The following is a 26,690-nucleotide window of genomic DNA, read 5'->3' as shown; positions in this document are numbered from 1 at the left end:
AAACACTGATTTTTGGATCTCTTCCTCTTCTATAGTGAGGATTATAGACAGGTAGGATTTTTCTTGACAATGGGATTAGTGTTGGTGTCTCTTCTTAGCAATAAAGTCATTCTTCATTCAGCAAGAAGTCAGTCTGAATGAGTTTATATTGCTTGTACTTGTGTGCATTACTGTGTTTTAACATGAAAGATTTTGAAGTTATTAGTTGATGCTGTTGCAAAATATGTTGATACGCATGAAAACAGCAGTTACATATCTCCTACCAAATCTGGTCCGAGAAACATGGTTCAGGGAAAGCCATGCAAACAACTGGCCTTTTTTGATTGGAGATGAGCTTCTTAACCTTGATGTGTTGTTCACCTGATGGTCTCTTTTCCCCACTGTGCAGCCGGAGATGACAATCTGACAACTGCCACCTCTCCTCCCCCTGTGTCACCTCTACCTGCACACTCCACTCCACTCTCACCTGCAGGCACCACCAAAGGTAACGGTGAAACCAGGGTTGCAGCATTGCTGCTCTCCTCCTGCATCAGCTGAGCTGGCATCCGCTGCTGTCATCCATTGATTAACTCCACCACTGTTAAAGCTATTGCTTTAATATTTATATATTTATTGCTTTAGTGATACATGTTGTCTGAGGCCAATCTTATTGCATTAAAATTTGTTAATGGGATGAGGACATACTGAGTTTTCTTATTTTAATTAAAGTGGTGGTGGGAATTCAAAGCCCCTTTTGAAAGGTAAATAATTAGAATTCAGGCTGTGGATGGTGCTGTTATAAATTCATGTTTTCCTCGCGAACACCCCTCTTCCCTGAGCTCCCAGGCCAGGGTTAACGTGGAGCTGCCCCGGTGGCACTCTGCTGTGGTCCATGCAGGGCTCCTCATGCACCACAGCACTGCCAGATGGTCTGTGGGAAGCAGGTCCTTCCTGGATCAACAACGTGAAGCAAACATCCCAATCGGGCATGCTGATTGCAAACTGCACGCTAATTCCCCCACTTCAGCTGTAGTTTTCAGGCAGCTGAGGGCTGTGTGTTTTGTTCAAGGATGATCAAACCTCACAGCCACAAACACATCCCAGACAAATTGGTGGGGATTTGGTGCCCAGTGGCTTTGCAGAGGTGGTGCCAAGCCCTGCTCTTGTGATGAATCCAAGCAGACGCGTTGCACAGCCTGTGCAGGTCCTGGAGAGCAATGTAAACCCACTCCCCTGGCCAGTGGGCACCTGCCACACTTTCTGCTTGCACTGAGCTTCTCACTGACATGCACTCTTCACCTGATGGTCTCTTTTCCCCACTGCGCAGCCGGAGATGACAATCTGACAACTGCCACCTCTCCTCCCCCTGTGTCACCTCCACCTGCACACTCCACTTCACTCTCACCTGCAGGCACCACCAAAGGTAATGGTGAAACCAGGGTTGCAGCATTGCTGCTCTCCTCCCGTCAGCTGATCGGGCATCTGCTGCAGCCATCGGGAAGCTTTCTCCACATCGCGGACTCCTTGCTCAAGGAAAAATGATCTTAATGTGGACAACATCAGTCCACATACTATATGCTTGATATTTTGGGGGTCTGGTTGTTGCTTTATGTCATTAAATATCACTTTAGAACATGTAATTCCACATGGAACGATGATCTGATGCGAGGAAGAAAAATGTTTTTTTTACATAGTTGGAGTATGATTGCTTATAATCCTGTTACAGTTTTATTTACGCTTTCTCTCTCTCTCTCTCTCTCTTTTTAAGGGGATCAGCCAGCATCAACTACAAATGGTAAGAAACTTCTGATTTGCATTACAGAACTTCATTGATGGTTTTTCTGATGGTTTCTCCCTGTTTTGTGTTTTATGATTAAGAAAAGACATTGTGCTCACAGTTACCTTACAGAGTGTGTAATGCCTTTCCTTTTGCCTAGTGAAATGGAATACACTGTCTTAAGAAGGAAGAATATGATCAAAAAATGAGTCTGTTTTTGGAGCATGAATTTGGGTACATCTTAAAATATCAGTGAAAAGATCAATGAAGGAGATGCAGTCAGTGTCATAAAGGATTATGTTTACTAGATGTTTAGCTGGCACTTGTTGGACCTCCTAAGAAATTTTATAGAACAGTAACCAAATGGAGAGTTTTGGTCAAGTTTGGTCCATATCTTGCCTTCGTTTGAAGAGTGGTGTGAGATGGTTAGGCAGCGAGCAGGAAACGGATTTCAAATTCTTTCCTTTCTCTTTCCTACTTACCGAGAATATGTGACCTTGAGGAAGCTTCGTCACTAATTACACCTGCAGTTTTTTATGCTCTTTTATCTCTGAAGGGACATCACAGGCAATGATTATGTACCTGTTCAGGAATGGTTATTAAAATCTCAGCTATTAAAGTTTCTCCTTCTGCCCGGCGTTGTTCGGAAGCGTTAACAAGACTGCTGTCCTTCCTTGCCGCAGGTGTCTCTCCTCCAGGCAGCCTGCAGCTTGGCACTCGYGCGAGCTCCGACCCCACTGCCGGCGGGTTCGGCTCCCAGCCCCCCGGCAGCACCGCCACCCTTTCTGCACGCACGGCCGCTGCCGGCCCGCACACGGCACCAGGTTCGCTGCCTTCCTTCACCCGCTGTCGTCTGAACCGTAGGGGAAAGCTGCGTAATTCAGCATCGGGGTCGCCTCTCCTAGCTTCTAGTTCAGCAAATGGCAAATGTACCTGCCATTCAGCGTAACGGCAGGAGCAGAACTGTGCCGGGATCTGGTGTCCGATGGCCAAGTCTGGTAGCCGTTATGGCAGCAATTGCCAGTGAGGCTGTTGCCAAAACAAGAACTGTAGGAATGGATCTAAAACAGAGTTGCGAAAGCAGGCAGCGGCTTCCACGCAGTGCGATAGGCAGGGAGCTATAGCAAGGAAGATGGGGAACAACCTATCTGCTCTGCCCGACACGCACGAGCGGAGTGCTGATTTCTGCGAGAGCGCGAGCACCGTTCAGAGCTGTGTCGTCGCGCAARAATGTTGTGAAATGTTTTAGTTTTTCCTAGTTCCCACTTATTAAGGAAATTTCTATGTTGACTCCCTCATGGATTATGCCTAAATAATGTCAGAAAAAAACCTGTCCCAGTATTTTACAAAATTCATTAGTAGATGTTAAATTCCTAAAAGTTTGCTTTCTATCTAAATACTTGTTTTCTGTTTTATTGGATACATTAGCATAATCTTGCTTTCAGCACTCTAACTTACAAAAGTCCTGGAAGGAAAAAAGGGGGAGGATGGACTGTGGTGTGAGACGTTTCTGATGACATCGCCATATGAAATAATGAATTTTACTCTTCACTGCTGATGTGTTGTTTATTTCCTTACAGATGATTACACTCCAACATCCTTGCACAGCACCACCTCACCAACCAGCATGCCAGCAAACACTGGGATCATCCCCAATCACACCATAGGTGACAAACTTGCACACAGTTATAGCAATTATGATACTGCAAGCACAGAATATATTTTAGAATGAGGGTACTAAAGTTGTTTCAAAATTTTTTTTTCTTTGCAAACTTCAGGCATACAAATTAGTTATACAACTGCATTGAACTTAAGGGTTTTTAGGAATCTTATTAATAGTGTATGAATAGCATAAAAGACACCAGATTCACTACTTGTCAAGCAAGTGAAAAACAGAAGTTATTTCCTAAGCAGTGGCACAGTAGGAGAGTAGATCTGTCAAAAAACTCTGCCAAGAGTCCTTTGGATATTCATAAAAATTTGCCCAAGCAGCAAAAAAAAAAAAAAAAAAAAAAAAAAAAGTATGATTAGATCCACAGCTCTGCTCACTTGTCCTTGTTTTCAGATTGCTTGCGTGTTGTTTTGCTCAGCATTAACAGTACCTTGGTATCTAACATTGCAAGTGCTTGTGCACATTATTATGGCACTTGTGCTATGAGGAATGATGCAGGTCGGTGTGTCTGGACAAAGCAGAGCCAGGAGTTTGACTCTGTCGTCTTTGTAACTGCCCTTCAGCCTCTCGGCAGCTCCTCTTGGAGAGCGCGGACAAGCCGAGGCTCTCCTGGCGGCTCCTGTGCCGCAGGCACCCGGAGAGGCCGCTGCTGCTGCCTCGCTGCCCGGCCTGGCCCAGCTCTGCTCCGGCAGGAGGCAGCGCTGCTGGCCTCCGCTTGGCCCGGCCTCTCCAGCCGGGTGTTGACGCACACCCAGGGCTTTCTTCCAGGGCGGAAAGCAGATTACAGTCTCTTTTGGTACATTTGGACCTAAGTATATTTTCAGTAGCTGTTTGCAGGATGAAGTTCTTTGCTCAAGCTGCAGTACAGGTTTCCTGAATACCAGTTCTTAATTTCCTGTTGGATATTTCAGTGTAAAAAATAGTTGTAAAATGATCTGTATTGTTGCATAACTTTGATTCCAGAGGTAAGAGCAGCAGTGCATGAAGCAGGTCAGTTTTGTTTCTTTAGTGACAACGGAAACTATTCAGTTAGCCACTCCACAGTGTACGTACCGTGGGAAACTGGATAGCCTAWCACACCTATAGGAAAATGTGTGGTTTTGCAATATTCTTGTGTACTTTTGTATGCAGAAGCATTCAAGAAATGTTATAAATAACCAATATGATATGTAGTCAGTAATATCATTGAAAAATGATGAAATGCAATGCACATGATCTCGAGAGTATCTGGTTAAAAGTGGGGGTATAGGTGGTGTTTTCTTCCATGTTTTCAAATACGAATGGACTGCTAAATACAATTACTTGTATCGAATGACTGAAAAAGTGTTTGGACAGTATCAGTCATCCTTCTCTCATGCTGTATGAAAAAAAAATACCAGTGATATTAATTTTGTTGTCTTTTCTTACAGCAGCTACCACAGTGACAACTGAAGAAGCTTGTGGTAAGAACTGAACCCCTTATTTTTCTCAGTCCTGCTAGCTGACCAAATCAGTAAACTCAAATTGGTAAACTCCATTAGAGAAAACTGATCAGTAAACAAAATTAGTTAGCGCCTCAGATTATTTTATAAACCGTCTTCCAATTCAGGAAGAGTTATTAAAGTCATTAACATTTCTGGTCTTCTCATCTCCGTTTACAGCTCTGCTAAATTGCCCTGTACTAGGCTCTTGATATCAGTAATGCCTCAGGACTGCAGACAAGATCTGCTTTTATTCAGCTAGGCCCTCTCTAAGTTTTTCCCCAATGCTACAAACTGTAATTCATAAGTAATGTAAATGCAAAGTTTAGACATTGGTTTACCTCTCTTCAAAATTAGAGAGCTCTCCCCTTTCTAATTTGCAGCAATAGACTACAGCCATTATTTACTAGATGGTTTGAAAAGCTCTGAAATGCTTTGAATGAGAGAATTTTACACTTTTGTTCAAATGAATGATTCAATGTGTCAAAATGAAGTATTTAATTTTAAATTGATGTTATAAATTAAAACAAATATAGTTCTGGAATGTTAATTTTTTAATTCTCTGATTCTCCTAACTAGAGAATTCTTTAAAATAATATTTTCCTAAGGAAATTTTCAATTTTGACTAAATTATTTTTTCAAATAAATGATGATTTTAGCAAAATAAAATAAAATAAAAGGCAGCCAAATCTGCTGTATTTTCTGATTCTTAAAACACAAATGGTGTTGGAGGTGCTATAAAACACAGTTCTTAAAAATTCTTCTAAAATCATTGTTTACTTTTTTCTCCTTTTTTTCAGATCCTACTATTCATTATGAAGTAGTTGCTGAGACAGATGGGAATAACTCTGTTGAAGTCAGGCTGAACAAGCTCCAAGCAAGCAAACGATGTGTTATTGTGGAGGCTGGAAATAAAACAGTCATGAATTGTAGCAGCTCTGGAATAAGGCTTCAGAGATGCCGCAACTATACCGTTGAACGTGAAAACTGTCCGGCAGTGAGTCTTATTATCCCACCTGGTAGGTATAGAAGGATTTTTTTTTTTTTTTGTTATGCAGATTTTATTATGTTAAGTTTTGTTGTACCTTGTCAGTAATCTGTTGTGATTCCAGTCTTGCTGCAATTTGGCAGATTACAGATATTATTTGATGTTGGAAATCCCTTTGAGGGGGCTTTCTTAGGAGTATAGTCACTTGAAGTTCCTCCCATAAGTACCTGCAGTAAGACTTCAGTTCTCCTAAGATCCAAATTGTGTTTGGAAATACTTAATGTTATCTGTCAGTTACAATGGATTATGGCTATTAGGCAATTAAGTCCAAAGTTAGTTGGGATGAAGACAGAGAAAAGGAGAAGCTTCTTGTAACTTACTCTTCTGTCTTCATGTTCAGACACTAGAACTCAGCAGTTTCTGACCTGCTTTTCCTAGTCTAGTTTTGTCTTTTTAGAGAATCAGATAGGAGGTTTTCTTTTTTTGTGCTTGGTTTGCCAGATATTTTGCATTTTGAAGTTGCACCTAAAGCGCCTGTCAGTGATTTTTGAAATATTGTAGGGTGTTAAAAAAAATTACATTTTTCTCATTGTAAAGGAAAAAAGTGAACTTTAACTAAATCAGCCTTAAGCAGCATGGTTAGCAATAGCAAGACTGGCCAGCATTTGAAAGAGATTCTCACTTCAAGATTGTCTTAGTTGGGTTGAAAGTTTCATTTATGATCTGAATAGCGCCATTGTCTTTATCTCATGCATGTATTTTTTACTTTCAGTTTCTTGTTAAATTCTTTGCATATTATTCTGTGTCAATTGTGTATTCATATTACAGAACAAATATAAAAAATAAAACTGATAAAGAATAAATATAGCTAATGTCACAGTGACATATAATATTGATCCTTTTTAGATGTAAGCAAGTATTCTGTCAATATTTCGGATATAAAAAGCACATCTGCAGAGTTCTGCTGGAACAGCCCACCTGACTGTCCTGGGCCCAACCGTTCTAACTGTAAGTTTGATAAGATGCTTCTAAAGTATTTTAAAAGTTGAAGGTTGGTTGGTTTGTTTGTTTGTTTTTTAGCAGTTTTCATATTTTCTTTTGATGAGGACTGTCAGATTTAAATGATTATGCCAATCTGAGACAAGAACTGTTCAACATTTCCAGGGTCCCTAGATTCAAGACAACCATTCTTACGTGCTACAGAAGATCTGCGTAAAGTTGAAGCCCAGAGAGCTCATTCCCTGAGTTCACCAGCTTCACATATTTTAGGCAGCTGGAGATTTTTGAGGTGGTAGAGAAGACACAGAGTTTGGAGGTCCTCGTGTGTCCTGGAGAACTGCATGATAAATATCCTGGGCTGGAGATTTCATATTTCAGGGAGCTGAAGGTTGAAATCCGTGTCACATGCAGAGTTCTGTCAGACTCCCATGAAACATTTTGATTTCTGTGGGAAAACACTGTTTTCTTGGAAATTCAAATCAGCACTATTAATTTTTCCCGGTGACTTCCATGATAGATGTTAAATCAGTAATTCCTGGGAATATATAAGTGTTACTGATGAAAAGTAAAGATCTATGCAAATTAAATTAAAATACAAGATCCTAATCATCAACAGGTAGTGATTTAATACCTTCACATTTAATCACTTTCAGCTGAGTTAATCAAATAAATGCTAAAAATCTGTGTGACCTTTGAAATTCAAATTCTTATTCATGGCCTCTAGATCGACTTTTCAAGAAAAGCAAAAAGTTTGACCATAGGTGTGTCTCTTGATTATCTTGGAATTTGATTTGCTACAAATCACAGACATTTATTTCATTTCACACCTTTCATTTGCAGACATTTATTTCCACTCTCGGGAAACCTGTGTAGGAAGAAAAGATATTTAAGTTGTAGTGGTCTCTAAGAATAGATTTAACATGATCTTCTCCTCCTGCCTATTTTAGATGTAAATCTTAAGTTTTACTTCTATTATCTAGCAAGGATGAAAGGAATAGATTCTGAATGCCAACTATTAAAATGTTTTCAGGTTATGTAGTGTTGGTCCGGCTGCCTGCTGAATGGACAGTATTGCATTAGGCTAATGCTTGGTGTTTTTGAAAATCCCAGTTAAAATGGTACCATGTACTTTTGGAGTTGAGAAAAATATTGATAAAAACTTTCCTTTTTTGTGTGTAGGTACAGATTCCATTTCAGTAAACCATTCAGGGAAATGTGAAAGTCTGAAAAATTTGTCTCCCAACCGTAACTACACGTGCAATAGTATAGTGCAACTTTCTAATGAGATGTATACGCTCAGAAGCTTCAGCATAGAAACAGATTTTCGTCGTAAGTATAATGTATACTTTTGTTCYGTATTCCACGTTTCTGCAGAGACCCATTATGAATCCCTCTGCATGTGTTTCCTGGGGGATGACGATACATTTGGAGGACCTTTGCTCAGCTAGCTAGCTAGGGTTGTCCTCCAGCTCCTGCTGCCCTTTCTCCTTTCCTTACGGATCTTCCTTGGCCATGGTCACAGCTTTCCTTTCTCTCTCCAATCCCAATCTCAGGTTCCCAGTCTGTCTCCTTCCTCTCCCCACTCTGGGCTCAGACTGAGGGTCAGTGGGAATGCAGCAGGGTTGTGCTCCCCCTCCCACGTCCAGAGCCCAAGGCTGGGCCTGAAGCAGGCTGAATTAGTCTGCGGGCAGGGACATGTCCAGGAACAGCACGGGGATCAGTCACTCTGTCCTTCTGGGGAAATGGTACACAGACAGGCTGGTCAGCAGTAGGAGCCGAGATAGTTTTGCTGAGTAACAGACAATTTTAAGATTTTAGCTGCAAAAGTGTGTTGAATCTATGAGAGTGTTGGTTGTTTTTTTTTAATGTGACCAAATTTAAGCAGGTTTCAATAACAACAAAAAAGTGTGCAGGCCTGGTCAAACAAATGTTAAATTCTTGCTTTTGAAGGCAGATGTGATAGAATAGTTGCAAAGAATGGCTCAAGATAAAATGATGTGTTTTTCCTTAGCCTTGTCCTTGGACATAGCTTAGGTATTTTTGCTGAATTAAAAAAAAAAAAATCAGCCTGTATCAAGTGGCCTGCAAAGAAAATTTAGGCCAGACATTACATTTAAAGTTTGTTAAAATTACAAGGAAATCAGAACAATATATTATAACTGGAAATGTTGGACTATTTCAGTAATATGTGATATTGCTGTATTCACTTATATTTTACATTGATTAAATTTATGAAATTACTGCACTTTGATACTTATATATATATATACTTGTTTTATATTTATGTATAATTTCTTTGAATGTAGATGATATGCAAAATATTACATGTTGTTGGTATCTTGAATTAGCATGCATTGAAATTTTAATTTAATCAAAAGTGATCAAATATAGAAATATTTTTCATTTTCATTCAACCATTTTTTCAACAGCTCCAGAAAAACCAAAAAAACTTCTAATCACTTCTAATGCCACAAATGTATCACTTACGTGGGAGAAACCATCTACGAACGCATCAAATGGTGATATAGCTGGCTATATTGTGTGCTGCAATACCAGTGTCAACTGTAGTAAGTATATGCCTCTTTGGTATAGAATAATTCATAACATGTTTTAATATTTACAGAGCACCGAGCATGATGTAATGACAAATCATGTTGGAATCTCTTAAAACTATGCAGTAAAAACACTGAAGTGCTTTATTTGTACAAAACTTTTCTTAAGTTTCTTTCCTTGAGGTTGCTCCAGTTCAGCCACGTGGCTCATTCAGTTTACCATTTCAGGACATCACTCCACCACCCTTCAGTGTTATGTATCTTGTATTAAGAAAAAGCCATGACAAGATTATCAATTGCCTGATAAGTTCTACATTTCTACCTCAGAAAATGTTCCTATACCAGTTAATATATTCTCTGAGATGTTTTATTCACATTTAAGTATGTTTTAACTTTTAACAGATCAGAAGTTTGTGGGGAAGTGGAATCATTTCTTTAGAGGAAAAAGCACTGGCAGGTTTAAAGACAATTAATAAAGACACTTTTAACAGTATCTTCCCTTAACTACTTTTTTAACCTATCCCAGTTTAACATATTAGGCTTAGTGGGTTCACTGAATCTGCTTATTCCTCCCTGAGTGAGAACAGGGATTGCCTCTTCTCGGTACAAGTTGTACATTTCTTGAAGTGGCAAACAGCAAATAGGGAGCTGCTTTCTGAGTAATGCTAAGGTTTCTGAAAGCCCAAGTGCTGAGGGTAGCATATGCATGTTTAGGCAGGTAAACCAGGCGGTTGTCTTCTGCAAAACAAGCTCTATCCTTTCAGGTAAGTTATTTTAGGCTATCTATAACACATACAGTCATGTGTTATACTGTATGTGTTATACTGGGTTTGTGTTTCCCAGTTGTGAGCTTTTCTTCAAAACAAGGACTAGAAAATTATGCTTTCAAAGCTAAGAGTCTGATACATGATTCCAGCAAGTACATCGGGTTTAGGCTAGTCCTCACTGCAGCCAGTTAATTCATTCCTCCTTTCACATGTTCTGTAAATCTGGACTGCCCCGGGCAGTCATGCTCCTGTACTTCTCACATGCAGGAAATCTCACTGGTTCTCCATACCTTGGCACTGACCATTACGCAAATGGGCTCCAGTTTGCTGGCCAGTTCCTGTGACTGGATAAATGTGGTTTGCCTGGAGACCTGGGCAGTGTACCCGGCTGTGGGGAGGTCACAGCTGGAGGGAACATGGAAAGGGCCATTGCTTCCCAGTCCCCTGGGCCTCCAAAACCCCGGCTGCCACCCTAAAAAGTTGCAAGGGTCATAGCTTCACTCATTTGTTCCTTGTGCAATTCCTTTCCGTCCTGCTTGCAGTCACCAAAAGCAGGCTGGATCTCTCCCATCATACCAGGACAGACTCACCCTTCTGTAGCTAACAGCATGCAGGGTGACTTCTGGCATTTGACTACTAACCCCTTCCCAAACTGAACACAGAAGAAAATATTAGCCTCTCTTTACACACATACCTTATGTTAGTTTCTAATTACACTCTTTTTTAATAACATACTACCGAGAAAGTAAAGACTAAGCAACGCAAAACTCAACCCTCTGCCTGTTTGAGTGGGGAATATATTCCTTCCTCTTCCTAAGTGTTCACTTAACAYTCATGAGTGAGGCAAACCAACCAAGCATCCTCAATACAGAGTAATTAAAATACAAGTACTCATGACATTGGGTTCAGACAGCTCTGATAAAATGTAAAAGCTCCTGTACTCCTAACATAAATCTTAATTTATGCTATATTTTCATTTTTTCTAGAAACAATAAAGTCCAATGAGACTGTGTTTAGCTGTGATAAATTACATGCTTTTGCTAACGGTTTTGTATCAGTCACTGCCTTTACAATGAGCAAACGTGGTTCTGAACAACTCAAAGGAGATGAGGCAAAATGCATGTTTAAGACAGCTTCAGGAAGTAAGTCTCATGTTTACTAACTTTTACTAACAAGGCAATGACCTAACAAAGGAAATATATACTTCCTTATTTCAATTCATTATATTTTTATATTTTATTACTATTAATTTAAACAGTGAACTGATTAACATTAAAAGAATTTTACTAACATTCTTAGCATTAGTGTTTCATTTTGAACTATTTTATCTTAATCTGTTTTTAATTATGTATTTGATATTGGTATTCTTTTTTTCTATACTTGATTTTTTAAAAAACTTTCCCTATTCATTCTCAGTTCTTGATAAGATTTTTGAAATTATTTACATTTTATTGTAAAGAGAACATTCAAGTTACAGAAAATGGAGAGTTTGACAAAAAGGACGTGAAAAATACTTATTTTCTGTGGCATGAATGATGCAAAGATATGTAAATACATCTATTACATAGCTGCTTGGTTGCTAAACTCAGGATACCCAGGATACATCAGTGTTGATGTCTGTATCCATGTTTTGATTAGTATGTATGTACATGTATACAGTCAGTTTCTGAGACTCCACATCAGAGTAGGTTGCAGCTCCCAAACGGGTGCCAACCCTTGCATCATCAGAAACAGTCTGTCTACATTTTGGGGGCTCAGCTTTCTGCTGCCCCCATGATCCTGATTCTTTACCATACATATTCTATTGATAATACTATTAGAAGAGCTGAAATAAATACAAATGTTGCAGCATAATGCAAAATGATGTGGATAAGGCCTTATTAAGACATTAGTCCTTCCTTTTTGTTGGTTTTTTTTCTTTTTTCTTTTAATCCTCAGAGATATAACCTCTTACTGTTTTCATTCTTTCTTTGAGAAAAAAAAAAAAAATTGTTTCTCTTTATCTCATTTCTTCCAGTACATATTTAGGCTCTGGCTCCACAATCTCCAGGCTCAGCTAATATAAAGATTCAATTATAGAGAAACTATAATGGGTTATACCTGCTGAGATCCTGGATTAAAATTTTCTTTAATTGCATTGAATGACCAAAAATTATTTTGGGGGGGAAAAGAATATTCTTTTTGTGCTAATGATGCTATGATACTTTAAAGTGGTGATTTTTTGTTGTTGTTAATATTAAGAACAATTAAAAATGTCATTGTTTAGAGCTCCTGAAAAATATACAAAAGTGGATAACTAAGAATCTGATTGCTCTCTTAAATTCACTTGTGTAGAGCTTTGGGCAATACAGGGCCCTGAAAGAGACTGCTGGCAGAGTGTTTGTTTGGATTTGAATCCTCTCCTTCTTTGGAACGCACAGAGCTTCTGTATCCAATTTTATAGATTATCCATGAGAACATTGGAATTTCCCTATTACTCTGGGTCATTGGACTAATAAATTTTAGTTTATAGTTGAAAGAATACATGGATCAGATTTATCACCTGAAGCCTCTCAGGAAAGAAAGCTGACAGATTAAATGATATTATCCATTTGATCTGCATAAGTCCTGTGCCTATAGCTCTCCTTAAACAGATTTAACTGTATCCCAAAATGGAAAACACTTTGGGTTTTTAGATAGCCCTAATTTGGGCATGTTTGTGATTTTTCTCTCTCTGATAATCTAGTTTGAGCAAATTTAATATTGCTTGTCTTCTATAAAATATCATCCCAGATTGTCCTCACTTGGCTTTTCTCGAGGACAAGGAAAAAAATCCAAACCTGTTAACTTAGGTGGAGAAAACTACTAATCCTAGCGTGAATGTCTCCCACACAGCCTTACAGTTTAAATACCAGGTTTGCACAGAGTCCCACGTTTTCTGGGCCTTCATTCATGTTTTAATTCCTCAGGTAGAATTTACGGTCCACAATATAAGTTTATAGGTCTAGAAACTAACCTCAGTTCCCTTATTTTTTGAGAAATAATGAGTTGTTTGCCTTTGTGAATCAATGGTATTTATTAAACATTCTTCAGCTGTTACAGCAGCTGCTAACATGGTCAAGCAGATACCTCAAGATTTTCTGTGATTTCCTGAATAAGAGAATGGTATCAGTAGAGCATTTGCCCTTTGATTTAGGAAAAACTACATTTTGTAAAATATTCGTTCTTTTTCTCCAAACAAACTCTACAAGGAATGCTCTCCTTCACCTTTCCTATCTTTAAAATTAGTTAAAAGTTCTGGTTTTGAGCCAGTTGCACGACAATGTAACTCTTGAAGCAAAAGGATATGAAACCAAAGGATACTTTTCAAAATATTCCCTTGGTAGGGAATTTCATTTACAGCCATTTTGAAACTCATCTAGTCACTTACATAGAAGGTTTTGTCTGTTCCCATATTTTGTCTGTTGTCCCATGTTCTTCAAATGAGAAAGTTGAGAGATACAGTCGCTACTGTATTTCTCTTTGCAACCTGACCATTGCTACAGCTCTGATATTCCCAACCATTTCAATTCCAGTTTACAGCTAGTCCAGTTCAGATAAGCCTATGATTAACTTGAAATTGATTTGATTCATCTTGTTAAATTAGGATTGAAATTTTATGAAATCTCTTAAGAAAAAGGATGAAAAATAGACATGAACACATGCAATTGTTGAAATGTTTGGCTTGAAATGATTAAAATAGAACTATTAACACTTCTATGAACAGCACCACAGCGAGTGACTGACCTTCACGTAACACTGACAGCTGATAATGCAGTCCAAATTAAATGCAGAAATCAAGAAGTGTATGGTGAAAAAACAATATTTGTATTGCTTTGGAATACTGAAAAAAAAAAGAATGACAAGAAGTGTTTTTTTGTAGAAGAAAATCTTTCTTATTTGACAAACTATTCATTCAAGGTATGTATGCTTAATAAGTTAAATATATAAAATATTCCTATATTCTAATTTTTTAAGTGTATTATGCTTGTTTTTAGAATAAAGGCAAATATGGTGGCAAAGGAGTTAATCTATGTATCTGAGTTGTAAAGTAGCTTCTTACTTGGGGACTGATGAGTGTAAACCAGTTCAGATTCTGTGTGTGTGTGTCATGTCCTTAGATCAACCTTTCCCAAGCCAGTCTTTGTTTCCATATAAAATATATCATCTTCTGAGCTCCTTGTTTACGAATTTTCCTTTCCTGAATGCCTCCTGCTATTTTCCCTTTGTTTGGGCATTTCATTCTTTCAACTTTTGTTGTTTGCAAAGCCAGTGCCTTGTGTCATCCCCTTGGGGTGGCTAATTATTTGGAATATTTTTGTATCCTGATAGTTCCTCTCAAAAGAGTTTAGGTAAGAAAGTAACTAGTGGGATCTGACTCCATTTAGGACTCCTTTCAGGAACCACGTTCACTCATTTCCCACAATCTTTTTCCTGTTTTCTCTGTCCTTCTGAGGAAATGCAGTATCGGAGAGCTTTAGGAGTCTATGTCCTTTTCTTCTGAGACTTTTGCCACTATTCTTCCTACAGATTCTGCTCAGAAGGCTACATATTTGGAAACCTAGATCAAACTTCAGAAAGAGCAAAAGATGCTTATGTTGTCCCCATGGTATAGACCTCTTTTGTAAGACCTTTTCTCACACCACTTTGCCTCACAGAAGAAATAGACTTCTGGTTGGCTCCAAAGGCTGGCTTGCACTGCCAACTTATTTTGCCCAGTTCTTACCGGAGAAACCAGAGGAAGTCCTATTGCCTTTACTAGGATCCAAGACAGTTTTTGATTTAATGAGGTTTTGACCCCAAACACAGCAATCAGTTTCTGGCTTTCACTGTTTGAGAAGCTTCTTGCTTTTTTTCACTGCCATCTCTGCTGCTGCTGCAGATATTGCCACTTTTTCACCACTCAGCAGATGGCTTTCTTTCCAGCTGCATAATTCAGAAAGCATCAGCACCCGGAACACACCAGCCTTTCAGAGCAGTGAGGGGAAGCTGAGACTGAATTCTCTGAGTTATTAGGAAAGATTTTGCCTAAGGAATTGGATAGACAGTAAGAACTCATAGACTGCAGTCAGTGACAGCACTGGAAACCTTTGTCCTTCCTTATCGGATGATTTGCTGCAGGACGATAATACCTTTTAAATCAATATTATTCAATACTGCTAGTACTCTCTACTGTTCATTACTAAATCTTTAAGTCAAAATTAATCCTAGGATTAATTTTTCTTTGACAGAAAGATGTAACGTATTTTAGGTGCAAGCTTCAAGCTGCCTATTAGATGTAATAGAATTTTCTGTTAAAGAAATTAAAAAGAATGGATTAATGGAAAATATATTATAAAATATAAACTGACCAAAATAAATTTAGTATTTTAATGGCAGTTAAAGTATCTTAAAAGTTAATGTTGGAATAAAGCAGCTTATTTCACAAATCTATTTTGCTTTTATAATTTAACTTTTTATATATAACTTCCAGTATAGGGACTTGTATTAAAACTACCTGATTCAATTAAATGTTTGTATATTTACTGATTAAGCAAATAAAATAATGATTTTTTTTACTACATATCACATTTTTTCAGATTTGAGATGATATGCTGTAAAGTGTGTCTCCTATTTCACTAACATTTTTATTTAGTCATCTACATATTTTTAGGACCTAGATCTTGCTATAACTTAGGAGGAAATCTGAGCTACACTGTAAATGGCTATACAAAGATTGACAGCAGATCCTGCTGTCAGTCAGGTTAATTCATTGAAAATAGACAGATCTATTTTGAATACCCAACTTGTTTTTTTATTTTATGTAGACATTATTACTTGTTATATCTTAACATCTCTATTGTTCCTACCCGCTGCATACAGATCTTTGTGGATAATGGAGATCATGAAGGAGAAACTACAGGTGGCCACATAAAAACCAGATGTAAGTAAACACATACAGCATTTTTACTTTTAGACTTTTTTCAGTATCCATAATATAGTATAGAGTAATAGTGTAAATTTCAAACTCTATTATAATTGTTCTGAATTAAAAATCCTCCATTTTTATAGTTAATAGTTAATCTGCATTTGGAAACATAGTATCCTTGATTAGGATTAATGTAACAGATCATATTCACAAGTCACTTTGGCTTCTTCAGAAAACATTCTAAAGTGACTAGAAATTCATTCTTTTAACTTAAGTTATTCATTTTAGAAATTTTTTCCTGTGTTCAGATCCTGTGTTCCAGGAGCTGAATATCTGTGACTTCTCAAGGAGTCTCAGCTCCTGCAGAGTTTGTGTGTCCAATAACAAACAGTATGAGAAGGTCAGAATATTGTAGACGTGGATAGAGTAGGCTGCGACACTGCAGAAGGCTTAATTTTGGCAGACAGAACTTTAAGTAATTACTCAACTAAAGTAACTCTAATGTTATAAGCCTGGAAAGCTTTTTCCACTGCGGTTCTTGGAGCTTTAGAGGCCCACAGTACTATTTAGACATTCTGCTTTTTACCTCCATGTCTGTCAGTGGAGTCTGACTGACAGCCAAAGGCCCAGGTCATATTAATGGCTTAGAAAGCACATCACCTCAGTCTACTCAGGCACAGAAAGCACACCATTCGCTGCAACACTGTTCTCGCTATTGATGCATGCAGGGCCTTGGTCATGTCCAGCAGCAGCAGGGCTGGGCGTTCGGGGTCCCTGCGGTAGGTGCTCAGGCCTCTGTGGTGGAGGGCAAGGTGCAAGGAAGCAGGCAGTGCACTGGCCTTCCTGGTTGTGTCTTCTCTACCAGACAGGGCAGCTGCTTCCTGACTGCTCAAGATGTGCACAGTTAAGGAGCTCTGAGAGGCTTTAGCCTTTCACGAGATGCACAAAGAACTTCATTGTCCGAGCTGTCATCACCTGATAACACAATGGAAATTATTTTCACGGATCTTCCATTCAATGCCCAGGAGAGGCAACCACCCAATTAGTGAACTATGCTCAGCAGCCCTTCCCTTTGGCTGGTCTTTCTTCAGCAGGATTGGGTTGGGGGTGGGAAACAGAGGAGGAGGAAGCACTGCTTTCATGTGAATGTGCGGATGTAGACTGGAGGGGAAAGATCCGCAGAAGGGAACGCTGTCATGGATGCTTGCAAATAAGAAGTCCTATTTTGAACTCGATCCCAAACAATAGCTGCATTAAAGAAATTGGGCAAAAGACTTTATTTGAAGAGTACCTGCTACCAAAATATCCTGGTAGCACTGACAAGAGCTGACAGAAAAGGGTTAAAAAGATTACAGGCAAATCAAGAAATACAGATGGGATTAATTTAGAAACAGATCTTTCTCTGCCCAAATACATGAGACATCACATGTTATTTCTTGTAATACGCAAATAACTACAGGATGAATCATTCCTCTAGCTGGGGAGACTGCGCTTGGTGGCAGAGCACCTTTGAGCTTGAGGAGCAGGTGCCCACTCCCAGCTACCAGGCAGGGCTGCAACCTCGGGTGTCAGGAGCAGCTGATAGCTCCGCTCAGCGAGTGCATAGGTCGCACAGAGCAGGGGTACACATGCCAATGCCAGGCCATTGGGTGAGTCGTAGCATTTTGACAGGTGGGAGTGAAGAAATTATTTGAAAGTTTTCTTAATGGAGAAATATATTTCCCTCTTTTGCTGTGAAGTTTCAAAAAATTGACTTCTGAAAAACAAACAACACTTAAAAAGTTGTTTAAAAAGTTAGTTCTTTTCACAAAAATATTAAAATTCAGCGAGTCCTTGCTCTGGGATATATACAGATAAAAAAGTAAAATTCCTATGCTGTTGATTATTTATTCAAGACATAGTATATTTATTCTTTTTCTGTTACTAGACAATTCTAGGGCCCTGATTATATTCTTGGCATTTTTGATCATTGTGACCTCAATTGCTTTACTTCTGGTTCTGTATAAAATCTATGATCTTCACAAAAAAAAGCTCAGGTAAGCTTCATGTTTCTCTCCCTGTTTTATAAAAGTGCAAATTTTTTTTCTGTTTTTCAACAGTGCTTCACAAAATGTTACAAGTTTAATATTTCATTAATATTTGGAACAGGCATCTTTTCATTTTAACAAATAAAAGAAAATCATTTTTGGTGGTTTGTCTGGCAATGCAAAGACAATGAAATAGTGTTAGAATCTCTTTGGTATATTCTTATTCAGGGTGCAGAAGAACTGATGAGCTAGGACAGAATGCTTTTTCACTGTTTTTGTGAATAAATAGTCACAAGGATCTAGAAAACTTTTCCTTCATGTTTTAAGCTAAAATAATGAAAATAATAAACACTTTCTTGGAATGTTTTCAAATGATGATTCACCTGAAAGAATGTCTCAGAAATGCTTTGTTTATTATAGTCATCTCCAGGTGACTTGACCTTTACCCAAAAGAGTGGATTGGGATAGAAAAATGGCTGTTGCCTTCTTGACTGTTCCATAGACTTGGAAAGCCAGGCTGACTGCTGCTATTGCTGTAGAGGCTGATGTTGCAATGTGGGAGGAGGCATTTACTGCTAGTAGAGAAAGAGGAGTTAGGGCAACTTCTTCACAAACCTCTCAGCCTTCTGGCAATAGCAGAAGAGGCCAAACTTGTCTCTTCTAGACGCCTTCCTCAGGGCCCTTTTTCTCCTCCCTTCTCTTCCCCTCATAGAGGGCAGGGAGCTGGTCTTGCTCAAGCCTCCAACTTTTATGTTGAGGGCAGCAAAATTAATTTTTGCTTATACTGCTCTAGAGGGTCTGGCTTGTTCTTTGATATTTATTCTTTAAACTTAAATTCATTATACCTCCTGTATCTGCAAATTTTCTGTCACTTGTTTAGAAAGAGAAACAAAGACTGTGTGAGCAGGCACCCCAATCATTAGCAAGAAACTGAAGACATGCTTGATGCAGGTGATAGGGACAAAATCATGCAGCTAGTAAAGCTGTTTCATGAGGGTCCTTGGTTTCTCTCCCTCACTTGTGCTAAGCCTTCCCTGGCTCTTGCAGGAAGACAAGGATCCCAACCACCTCTGCTGAGTGACTCAAAGTCCTAATTGTAGCACTTCTGTTTCACAAAGGGCTTGCAGTGTGGTCTGATGATTACTGAACTGTCTTTGTGGTCATATATGAAGCTGCATTCATTTAACTCATTATCATATACATTTCTTACTAGTCAAAGCTTTGACAGATGCTTTTGCTTCTTACAGCAATTCTTCTGAAGATGTGAGCCTTGTTAGAGGTGAGTATCTTTAATCTATATATCTAGCAAGTGAAAATAAGGTATTAGTCACATGTCCTATAGCCACTTTTGGATGGTTTACATTCTAGGTAATATACATAGATTACAGATATCAGCGTAAACTTCATCTGGAGAAAAAAATACATCAATAAATACATTACATAAATATGTTTCATAGGTATTTATATAAAAATGAACTGAAATTTTATCAGAATATTTGGAAAACTCTTATTTATTATCTTATCATGAAAACAATTTTGTTATCCCAGATAATGGTCATGATATATTTAACCCTGAGAGTATCTCCAGAATCTCATATGACTTCAACCAGAATTTCCCCTTTCTGTACACCTTCTTCAGAGCAAGAATTCAAACATAAGCCAATAGTTTATCACTGCAAACTTTTGAATTCAATTTTTTTAATTCAAAATTTAGAATTTTGATTTTTTTTTTCAAATCCAAAAGACTGCAACCTAGCATTATGTGCAACTTTTTGTACAGGATTTCAGTGTCTATGAAGAAAGACAGAATCAGCCAATACTGGAAAGCTTCAAGAAAAAAACATTTATGGCATTCAAACCCACAAAAATTAACTAAATGGGAAGTAATACCATGTTGATATTCCTATCCGTTTGCTTAGTCACACATAACTGTAAAAAAAAAATTCTTTTAAAGGGTAATTAAAAGTGAACAAATAGATTTATAATATAATTATGGATGTTACAACTTGTTCAATCATTGCTTTATCATTAAATATGATATTACAGATTATTACAACTCAGAGAATAAGTTGGAGAAAGTCTGGAGAAGTGGGCAAGATTTCTTATATTTCAAGAGATGTTAGTAGGTTGTTTGTACAGTAATATATTTTGCCACTGCCAATAAATAGTCAAGCAGATTTGAAGCACAGGGCAGAACCATGTAACTATTGTGTGTTTGGGCTGTCTGTTGCTGTGACCCAAATGTGACAGTTGCCACTTTGTATACAAGTTCTGTTGATGCAAAGTCCCTGCATGTGGCCTGTTCTTGCATGTCCCCAGTTCCATAACAGAGCTGAAGAAGTTGTTATTCCCATGGCCTGTTTGTTCACAGAGAAGGCTCAGGGGGGCAGCATCTTCTGAAAAAAAACCATGGTTAGTTCAATTAAATAGGCTTGTCCTTCTGTTAACTCATCTGACAATTTGAGGAACACATTTACTGAAATGTAATTTATGTTTTAAAAGCCAATAAAGATAAACATTCAACATCTTTACAGTTAAAGATGATGAAAGGCAACTTCTGAACATAGAGCCAATACCTTCAGAACAGTTGTTGGAGACATACAAGAGGAAGATTGCAGATGAAGGAAGACTTTTCTTGGATGAATTTCAGGTTTGTCATTGGCTCAAAATATACCACAGACTTGTAGCCAGGTGTTTAGAAGACTTCTGTTCAAGAGCACGTCTAAAGTATATGCATTCACTATATATATGTATATATTTCTGTGTGTGTGTGTGTGTGTGTGTGTGTATACACACGCACATATATAAAATCTAAAAATTAGAAGCGAATTCTCATCTAAGGTCAAATAAGGTCAAATATGGCTTCAGTTAATTTTGTTACTGAGTCCTTTCTTTTAGATGACTTTTTTTTTCTGAAGGTGGTTTTCAGCAAAAGTATAAAATGTACAGTCTAAATTCTTTTTATTCAAAAGCATTTTTGAGGCACATTTTGCAGAGTATTACTACATAGCCATGGGGATATAAATAATAAATAACCATAATTAATGGAAAATGGATTTCATATTTATTTTAGATGACATGTAAGAAATATATGAAATAGTACGGTATGAAAAAGAATGTTATCTTCCAGACTATTATTAGCACCAAATTACTTTCATATGCATTTGTTTGTAAGTAGAAGCTATTTTAAATATATATGCTTACCTAATAAAAGAAACACTATATTTTACAGAGTATTCCTAGAATTTTCACTAAGTTTTCAATAAAGGAGGCAAAAAAAAGCCATAATCAGAACAAAAATCGTTACATTGATATTCTCCCATGTGAGTATTTGTCACAATTTCTTCATGTTCTATTAATATTTGTTTTCACTTACATCAATGCCTTGAGACAATATAATTATTTTGTTTTAAATGATTTAAACAGACGATCATAATCGTGTTGAACTCTCAGAGATACCAGGAGACCCAGGATCAGACTATATCAATGCAAGTTATATTGATGTGAGTGACTTCTGTTCATAAAATGTCATAGATACTACTGAAAAAATTCTGTGGTCTGTACATATCAAACACCTTTGATGATTTCCATCTGAGTTCTTTCCATCTTTGTAATGTATTTGGTATTACTGGACTTTTGCATATTGAACTCATTTCTAAAGTTGCAAATCTTTTCAAATTGTCCATGCTTTCTTTTTAAAAGCTGAGTAACATTGTATGTTTTTATAGGGTTTCAAAGAACCAAGAAAATACATTGCTGCACAAGGTAATTTTTAACCTTAAAAGAACTCCCTTTCTTTGTTCACCCACTTTTTGTTAGAAAGTAGTCCAATAGCCTTAATAAATTTAAAGAAAATTTGAAAGACTGACATTTTGAAATTTAATATCAAAAAGTTGGCAATGAGTTTTGGCTTAGGGCATTTTTGTGAAGATGAACAAATTACGCTTCACAGGCAGATTTGCCATGATGGATTGTTTCACACCAACAGTTTTTACGTTTCACAGCTATGGACTATATATATATATATATATATATATGATTGTAGGCTAATGACAGCAGTCATAACAAAATAAAGTCTGTGGCTGTTATTTGCATGATCGCTGGCTAGCTTTTCAGGCTACATGGCTAAGTATGTCAACACGGTAAGGGCTTTTCTGTCCAACTGCACTCTTGGGAAAAATCCCTTAAAATATCTCTTGCTAGGCCCCAAGGATGAAACCACAGATGATTTCTGGAGAATGATCTGGGAACAGAAGGCAACAATTATTGTCATGGTGACTCGCTGTGAGGAAGGCAACAGGGTGAGAAATATCCATCCATTCACCCATCTATCCATCCATCCATCCATCCTTCTTTGATCTGAAAATAAAGTGGGTTGTTGTGCTGTGGTGAATTACATTTTCTGCTTAAGTACTTTGTTTTTATTCTTTGCTATTCTCTATTTGCGGCAGAGCCTATGTTGAAAAGCATACCAAAATGGTTTTTGCCTTATGGACATTTTACTTATCAGTCTTATCAGCAATATCACTTTAATTACAGCTCTAAGGAACAGAGGATGAGCTTCCAAATTACTGCTGATAAATCCAGAAAAGGGTTACATACATTGCAAATTCTCAGATTAGAACTCTAGCTCCTCACTGATCTGTCACATTTGTTGCTTATAACAGGAATGGCTTATACTTTTTCCTGTCTAGTCTCTTCTAATATCCTGGCAATGCGCTCAGTAAATTCTAGATAGGATTTTTTTATTTTTATTTTTTAATCTGCTCTCCTTGCCTTTCATTTCACAGGAAGGTTGGATGTTCTGGCTTGCTTTTTTTCCTTATTTCCGGTACAGCAGGAAGGGAAACTGGTATTTTGACTGCTTTTAAAGATGGAAAGATTGACAGCATGCAGATATACAGCATCCCCACATTGATGTCATAGGCAGGCAGGAGCAAAGTCCCTCACTGAAGACTGAAATACAAGCTGCAGAAGGAGCTGCAAACTTTACCACAGCCTTCAGGCAATGCAACAAGGATTCTGTAGTGGTTTTCACTTTGCCACTTAGTGTATAGGATTCTTTCCCACCTTATGCTCTAAATAAATGCCATGGGGAAAAGCTTCAGGCCAGAGATGAGAATTGATGGATATTTGGAATTACTTGGCAGTGATAGCCTAAGCAGTGACAGCCTTTTCAAGAGAGGACAGGACCTATGAGAAACTGGAAAACTGTACTGAGTTACTAGTTATATTAAATCAGACTTTCCTCTGGCTCTCACCTCTCTGCCACTTTGCTGTCATGCTGCTCACCAGCTAATTTCATGTTTTCATAGAACAAATGTGCCCAGTACTGGCCGTCAGTGGAGAATGGCTCTGTAACATATGGGGACATTATTGTGAAGATCAACGAAAGTAAAGTGTGTCCAGACTATATCATTCAGAAACTACATATTACAAATGTAAGTTGACATAGGAATGCAAGAATGACTTGAATTGGAATGTATATTTAGAGTCTTAACAGTTGTATTAGGTGATTATTTAAAGCACGAGAGGAGTCCACCAGCAGTGGAAGATGTTCTACTGTTTTTCCCCAAGCAACATATAGTTTAAGAGAAAACTTGCAGATGAAAGGATTGTTAAGAACCCATAGTGGCATCCCCACAGTCTGACTCCAATGAGTTTGGTTTTGGCCTGTTATACTTTAAATCAGAAGTGTTTTTAAATTAAGCATACACTGAGAGAGTATGGTCAGATAGCCACAGCAACTCCTGTCTCCTGACTGCAGAATTCTAGCCAACCAGTCTTGGTTACATTTTTCTTCTCCATTGTATTTTCTTTGGTATAAATCTCCTTGTTGCATGTTCTCTTCAAAATATGAGAATGGAAACAGTCTGAACGGAGTGCCGGTTTATTTTCAACCTTTATCAATAGAAAAAAAATGTCATTGACATGTCTTTCTCATTCTGTTTTACAATCAYGTTTACTAGAATGTATGTTCTCTCCCTGAATCTAGCAACAGCACATGAAAGTAGGACCCAAAACTAGATGTGCTGTAAGCCTTAATCAGGTGATTTAAAAAAGAGAGTCACTCTCTGTGATAAATGCAGACTTTCCTGTACCTATTTTAGGTTACAATTAAAAAATTTTTTTTTTAATCTGTGGTAGCCTTAGCAGACTAGTCCCAGGACAGATGAGAGAATTACCAACCAGTATGCCTCGAAGCACAGCCATACACTGGCCAAGTTATTTACAAACAGTGGGGACACTTCTTATATTTTGTCATAGGCTAGCCTTGACAGTAAAGTATTTGTAAAGTGTTTGCGGCAATACTTTGAACCTCTTGCTTGTCCTCTATTCAAGTTGTGTATCCCTGATGCACAGCTCTTGACTGCTATTTTTTAATTAAAATTAGGTAAGAAAAATGTCTTAACCTGAGAAACTTTTGGGAGCACCATATGACAAAATACTGTTTGAAATTTCTGTTACAACATTTAGTGGCTGTTTTCCTTGTTTTTCTTCTGCTTTGTATATCTACACTTGATTTCGATATTGTATAAAAAAACACATCTCACTTTTTCTAGGGAAGGGAAAGGACAGCTGGAAGAGATGTCACTCACATTCAGTTCACAAGCTGGCCAGACCATGGAGTCCCTGAGGATTCACATCTTCTTCTCAAACTCCGGCGCAGAGTTAATGCTCTCAGCAATTTTTTTAGTGGCCCAATAGTGGTTCATTGCAGGTAAATATTAAAAAGAAAATGAAATTATGTTAAATGTTAAATGAACATGAAATGAAGTTATTCAGAAAAAGGGAGCTGGCAAAGTAATATCTGGCTGATCCCAAACTTTGTGACTTGCTTACTCAAGAGTGAGGCTGCTAAAGATGCATAAAAAAGCCTGTTTTCTGCGAGATCAGTTCCCATTCAGGTTGACTGAAACTGAGGCTACACAGACTTTTGGAAAGCAGCCAGGTAAATGTCAGGCTACTCTGGCTATGAGCACCAGGTTTTAAAATATTGTCCTTATTTTCATTAAAAGTTATTTAAAATATAAATCCATCATTTTTCTTATTGCTGAGTAATTTATAACAAGAACTATTTTCAGTTGTTTCATCTCCAGTTGTTCCAAGAGTTTTCACTTTCACTCTCTCACTCACTGCTCCCCATTCGGAATGGGACTGAGCGATACCATTACCTCTTGATAACCATATCCCTTTGTGCTTTCCAGTGCTGGTGTTGGGCGCACTGGAACATATATTGGAATTGATGCAATGCTGGAGGGGCTTGATGCCGAAGGCAGAGTGGATGTTTATGGCTATGTTGTGAAGCTGCGTCGACAGCGATGCCTCATGGTTCAAGTAGAGGTATCTTGCTAAAATCCATTTCACTTAAAACTCTACTTCATTAATGCTTCATCAGTATTTCTTGAGGAAAAGTGCTCTTGTCAGTTTTGGGTGATGCTAAAGTTCACTTGAAGCTGTTTAGAGAAAATACAGCTCTGAAAAGATATTAAGAGAGAGAAAACCTTCCAAGAAGAGTTTTCAGCTTTAGAAACTTCAACATTTTAAATTCAGACTTTAGAAAAAGAAGGCAAGAGCATTTTAGATTTGGTAGTCCAGGTTTTGGCATGCAACTCAGATGTGAAGGGGCAAAGGTTGAACTTGTAGAGGCAAACAATTTTCATATTGTAAAAGTTGTGTGGGATTTTCAGTTGAGTTGAGAATATAGTAAAAGTCAAGGACTGACGAGATGCATGCTTGTAACTTATTTAGGCATTTTAAAGATCTTTGAGATTTTAATTACATATTTCTTAAATGACATTGCATATATTTGCAGAACACCTTTCATCCAACAAACCAAATTTGCTCCAAAATGTTTAATTAATAGGAAGCCACTATGATTTTTAATAGTTGTATTTAATGCCACTTTAATGTTAATGTTTAATATTATTATCACGAATAACATCATGTGAGTAATAGCTTCTTATAATGGTTTTAAAAAGTGATATGTTTTTTTGTTTTTTTTTTTTTGCTCATTAATAACTTCACTTTTAAACCCTTAAAATGGGAAACACCAGTCACAGTACATCCTCATCCATCAAGCACTAGTGGAATACAATCAGTATGGAGAAACCGAGGTCAGTCTTTCAGAACTGCATTCCTACCTTACAAATCTGAAAAGGAAAGATCCTCCAAGTGATCCTTCTCTGCTGGAGGCAGAATTTCAGGTAAATATAACAGTGCCCTAGCTCTTCACTGGCTTAAATTAGAAATTGCCTTGCACAATAGTCATGAGAAAGAGATACCATACGTAACAGATCACTTCTGTGCTATTTTATTTCTCTGGCACAGACACAATTTCTTCACCTTCATGAAGAAACTTGTAATGAAATTGCATTCCTGCTTTTGATATTAATATTCTCCATAAAGTTTAGGGGAATAGAATGATGCCTTGTGACTATGTGCATGATTTCTTGTGGCATTGTATATGGTACAGTGAGCGTTTTTAAGCTGTAGTCCAAATGTGACCAAAGTTTATCGAATTAAAATAAGAAGTGAGGCAC

General features: G+C 37.8%; 1 protein-coding gene across 12 annotated transcripts in view; it reads left to right on the top strand.

Moving 5' to 3' along the window:
• PTPRC (protein tyrosine phosphatase, receptor type C) overlaps positions 1–26,690 on the top strand; it is a 69,377-nt gene that overhangs the window by 36,307 nt on the left and 6,380 nt on the right. The window contains exons 3-26 of one of the 12 annotated variants that reach the window (XM_026087865.1): positions 389–484; positions 1,307–1,402; positions 1,748–1,774; positions 2,440–2,580; positions 3,337–3,423; positions 4,841–4,870; positions 5,689–5,907; positions 6,783–6,884; positions 8,055–8,204; positions 9,305–9,442; positions 11,181–11,336; positions 13,940–14,133; positions 16,075–16,135; positions 18,048–18,156; positions 19,395–19,426; positions 20,682–20,797; positions 21,380–21,470; positions 21,574–21,650; positions 21,876–21,912; positions 22,351–22,448; positions 23,463–23,588; positions 24,711–24,868; positions 25,356–25,491; positions 26,205–26,354. In XM_026087865.1, coding sequence (XP_025943650.1) covers positions 389–484; positions 1,307–1,402; positions 1,748–1,774; positions 2,440–2,580; positions 3,337–3,423; positions 4,841–4,870; positions 5,689–5,907; positions 6,783–6,884; positions 8,055–8,204; positions 9,305–9,442; positions 11,181–11,336; positions 13,940–14,133; positions 16,075–16,135; positions 18,048–18,156; positions 19,395–19,426; positions 20,682–20,797; positions 21,380–21,470; positions 21,574–21,650; positions 21,876–21,912; positions 22,351–22,448; positions 23,463–23,588; positions 24,711–24,868; positions 25,356–25,491; positions 26,205–26,354 — 2,627 coding nt within the window. Of the gene's footprint in view, positions 1–388; positions 485–1,306; positions 1,403–1,747; positions 1,775–2,439; positions 2,581–3,336; positions 3,424–4,837; positions 4,871–5,688; positions 5,908–6,782; positions 6,885–8,054; positions 8,205–9,304; positions 9,443–11,180; positions 11,337–13,939; positions 14,134–16,074; positions 16,136–18,047; positions 18,157–19,394; positions 19,427–20,681; positions 20,798–21,379; positions 21,471–21,573; positions 21,651–21,875; positions 21,913–22,350; positions 22,449–23,462; positions 23,589–24,710; positions 24,869–25,355; positions 25,492–26,204; positions 26,355–26,690 lie in introns of all 12 variants that reach the window. The other 11 variants (XM_026087863.1, XM_026087866.1, XM_026087867.1 and 8 more) reach the window with 11 other exon arrangements.

This window comes from Apteryx rowi, unplaced genomic scaffold (genome assembly GCF_003343035.1).
Source record: "Apteryx rowi isolate R43461 unplaced genomic scaffold, aptRow1 scaffold_74, whole genome shotgun sequence".
NCBI lineage: Eukaryota > Metazoa > Chordata > Aves > Apterygiformes > Apterygidae > Apteryx > Apteryx rowi.
This window is presented reverse-complemented; position numbering and strand designations above follow the sequence as displayed.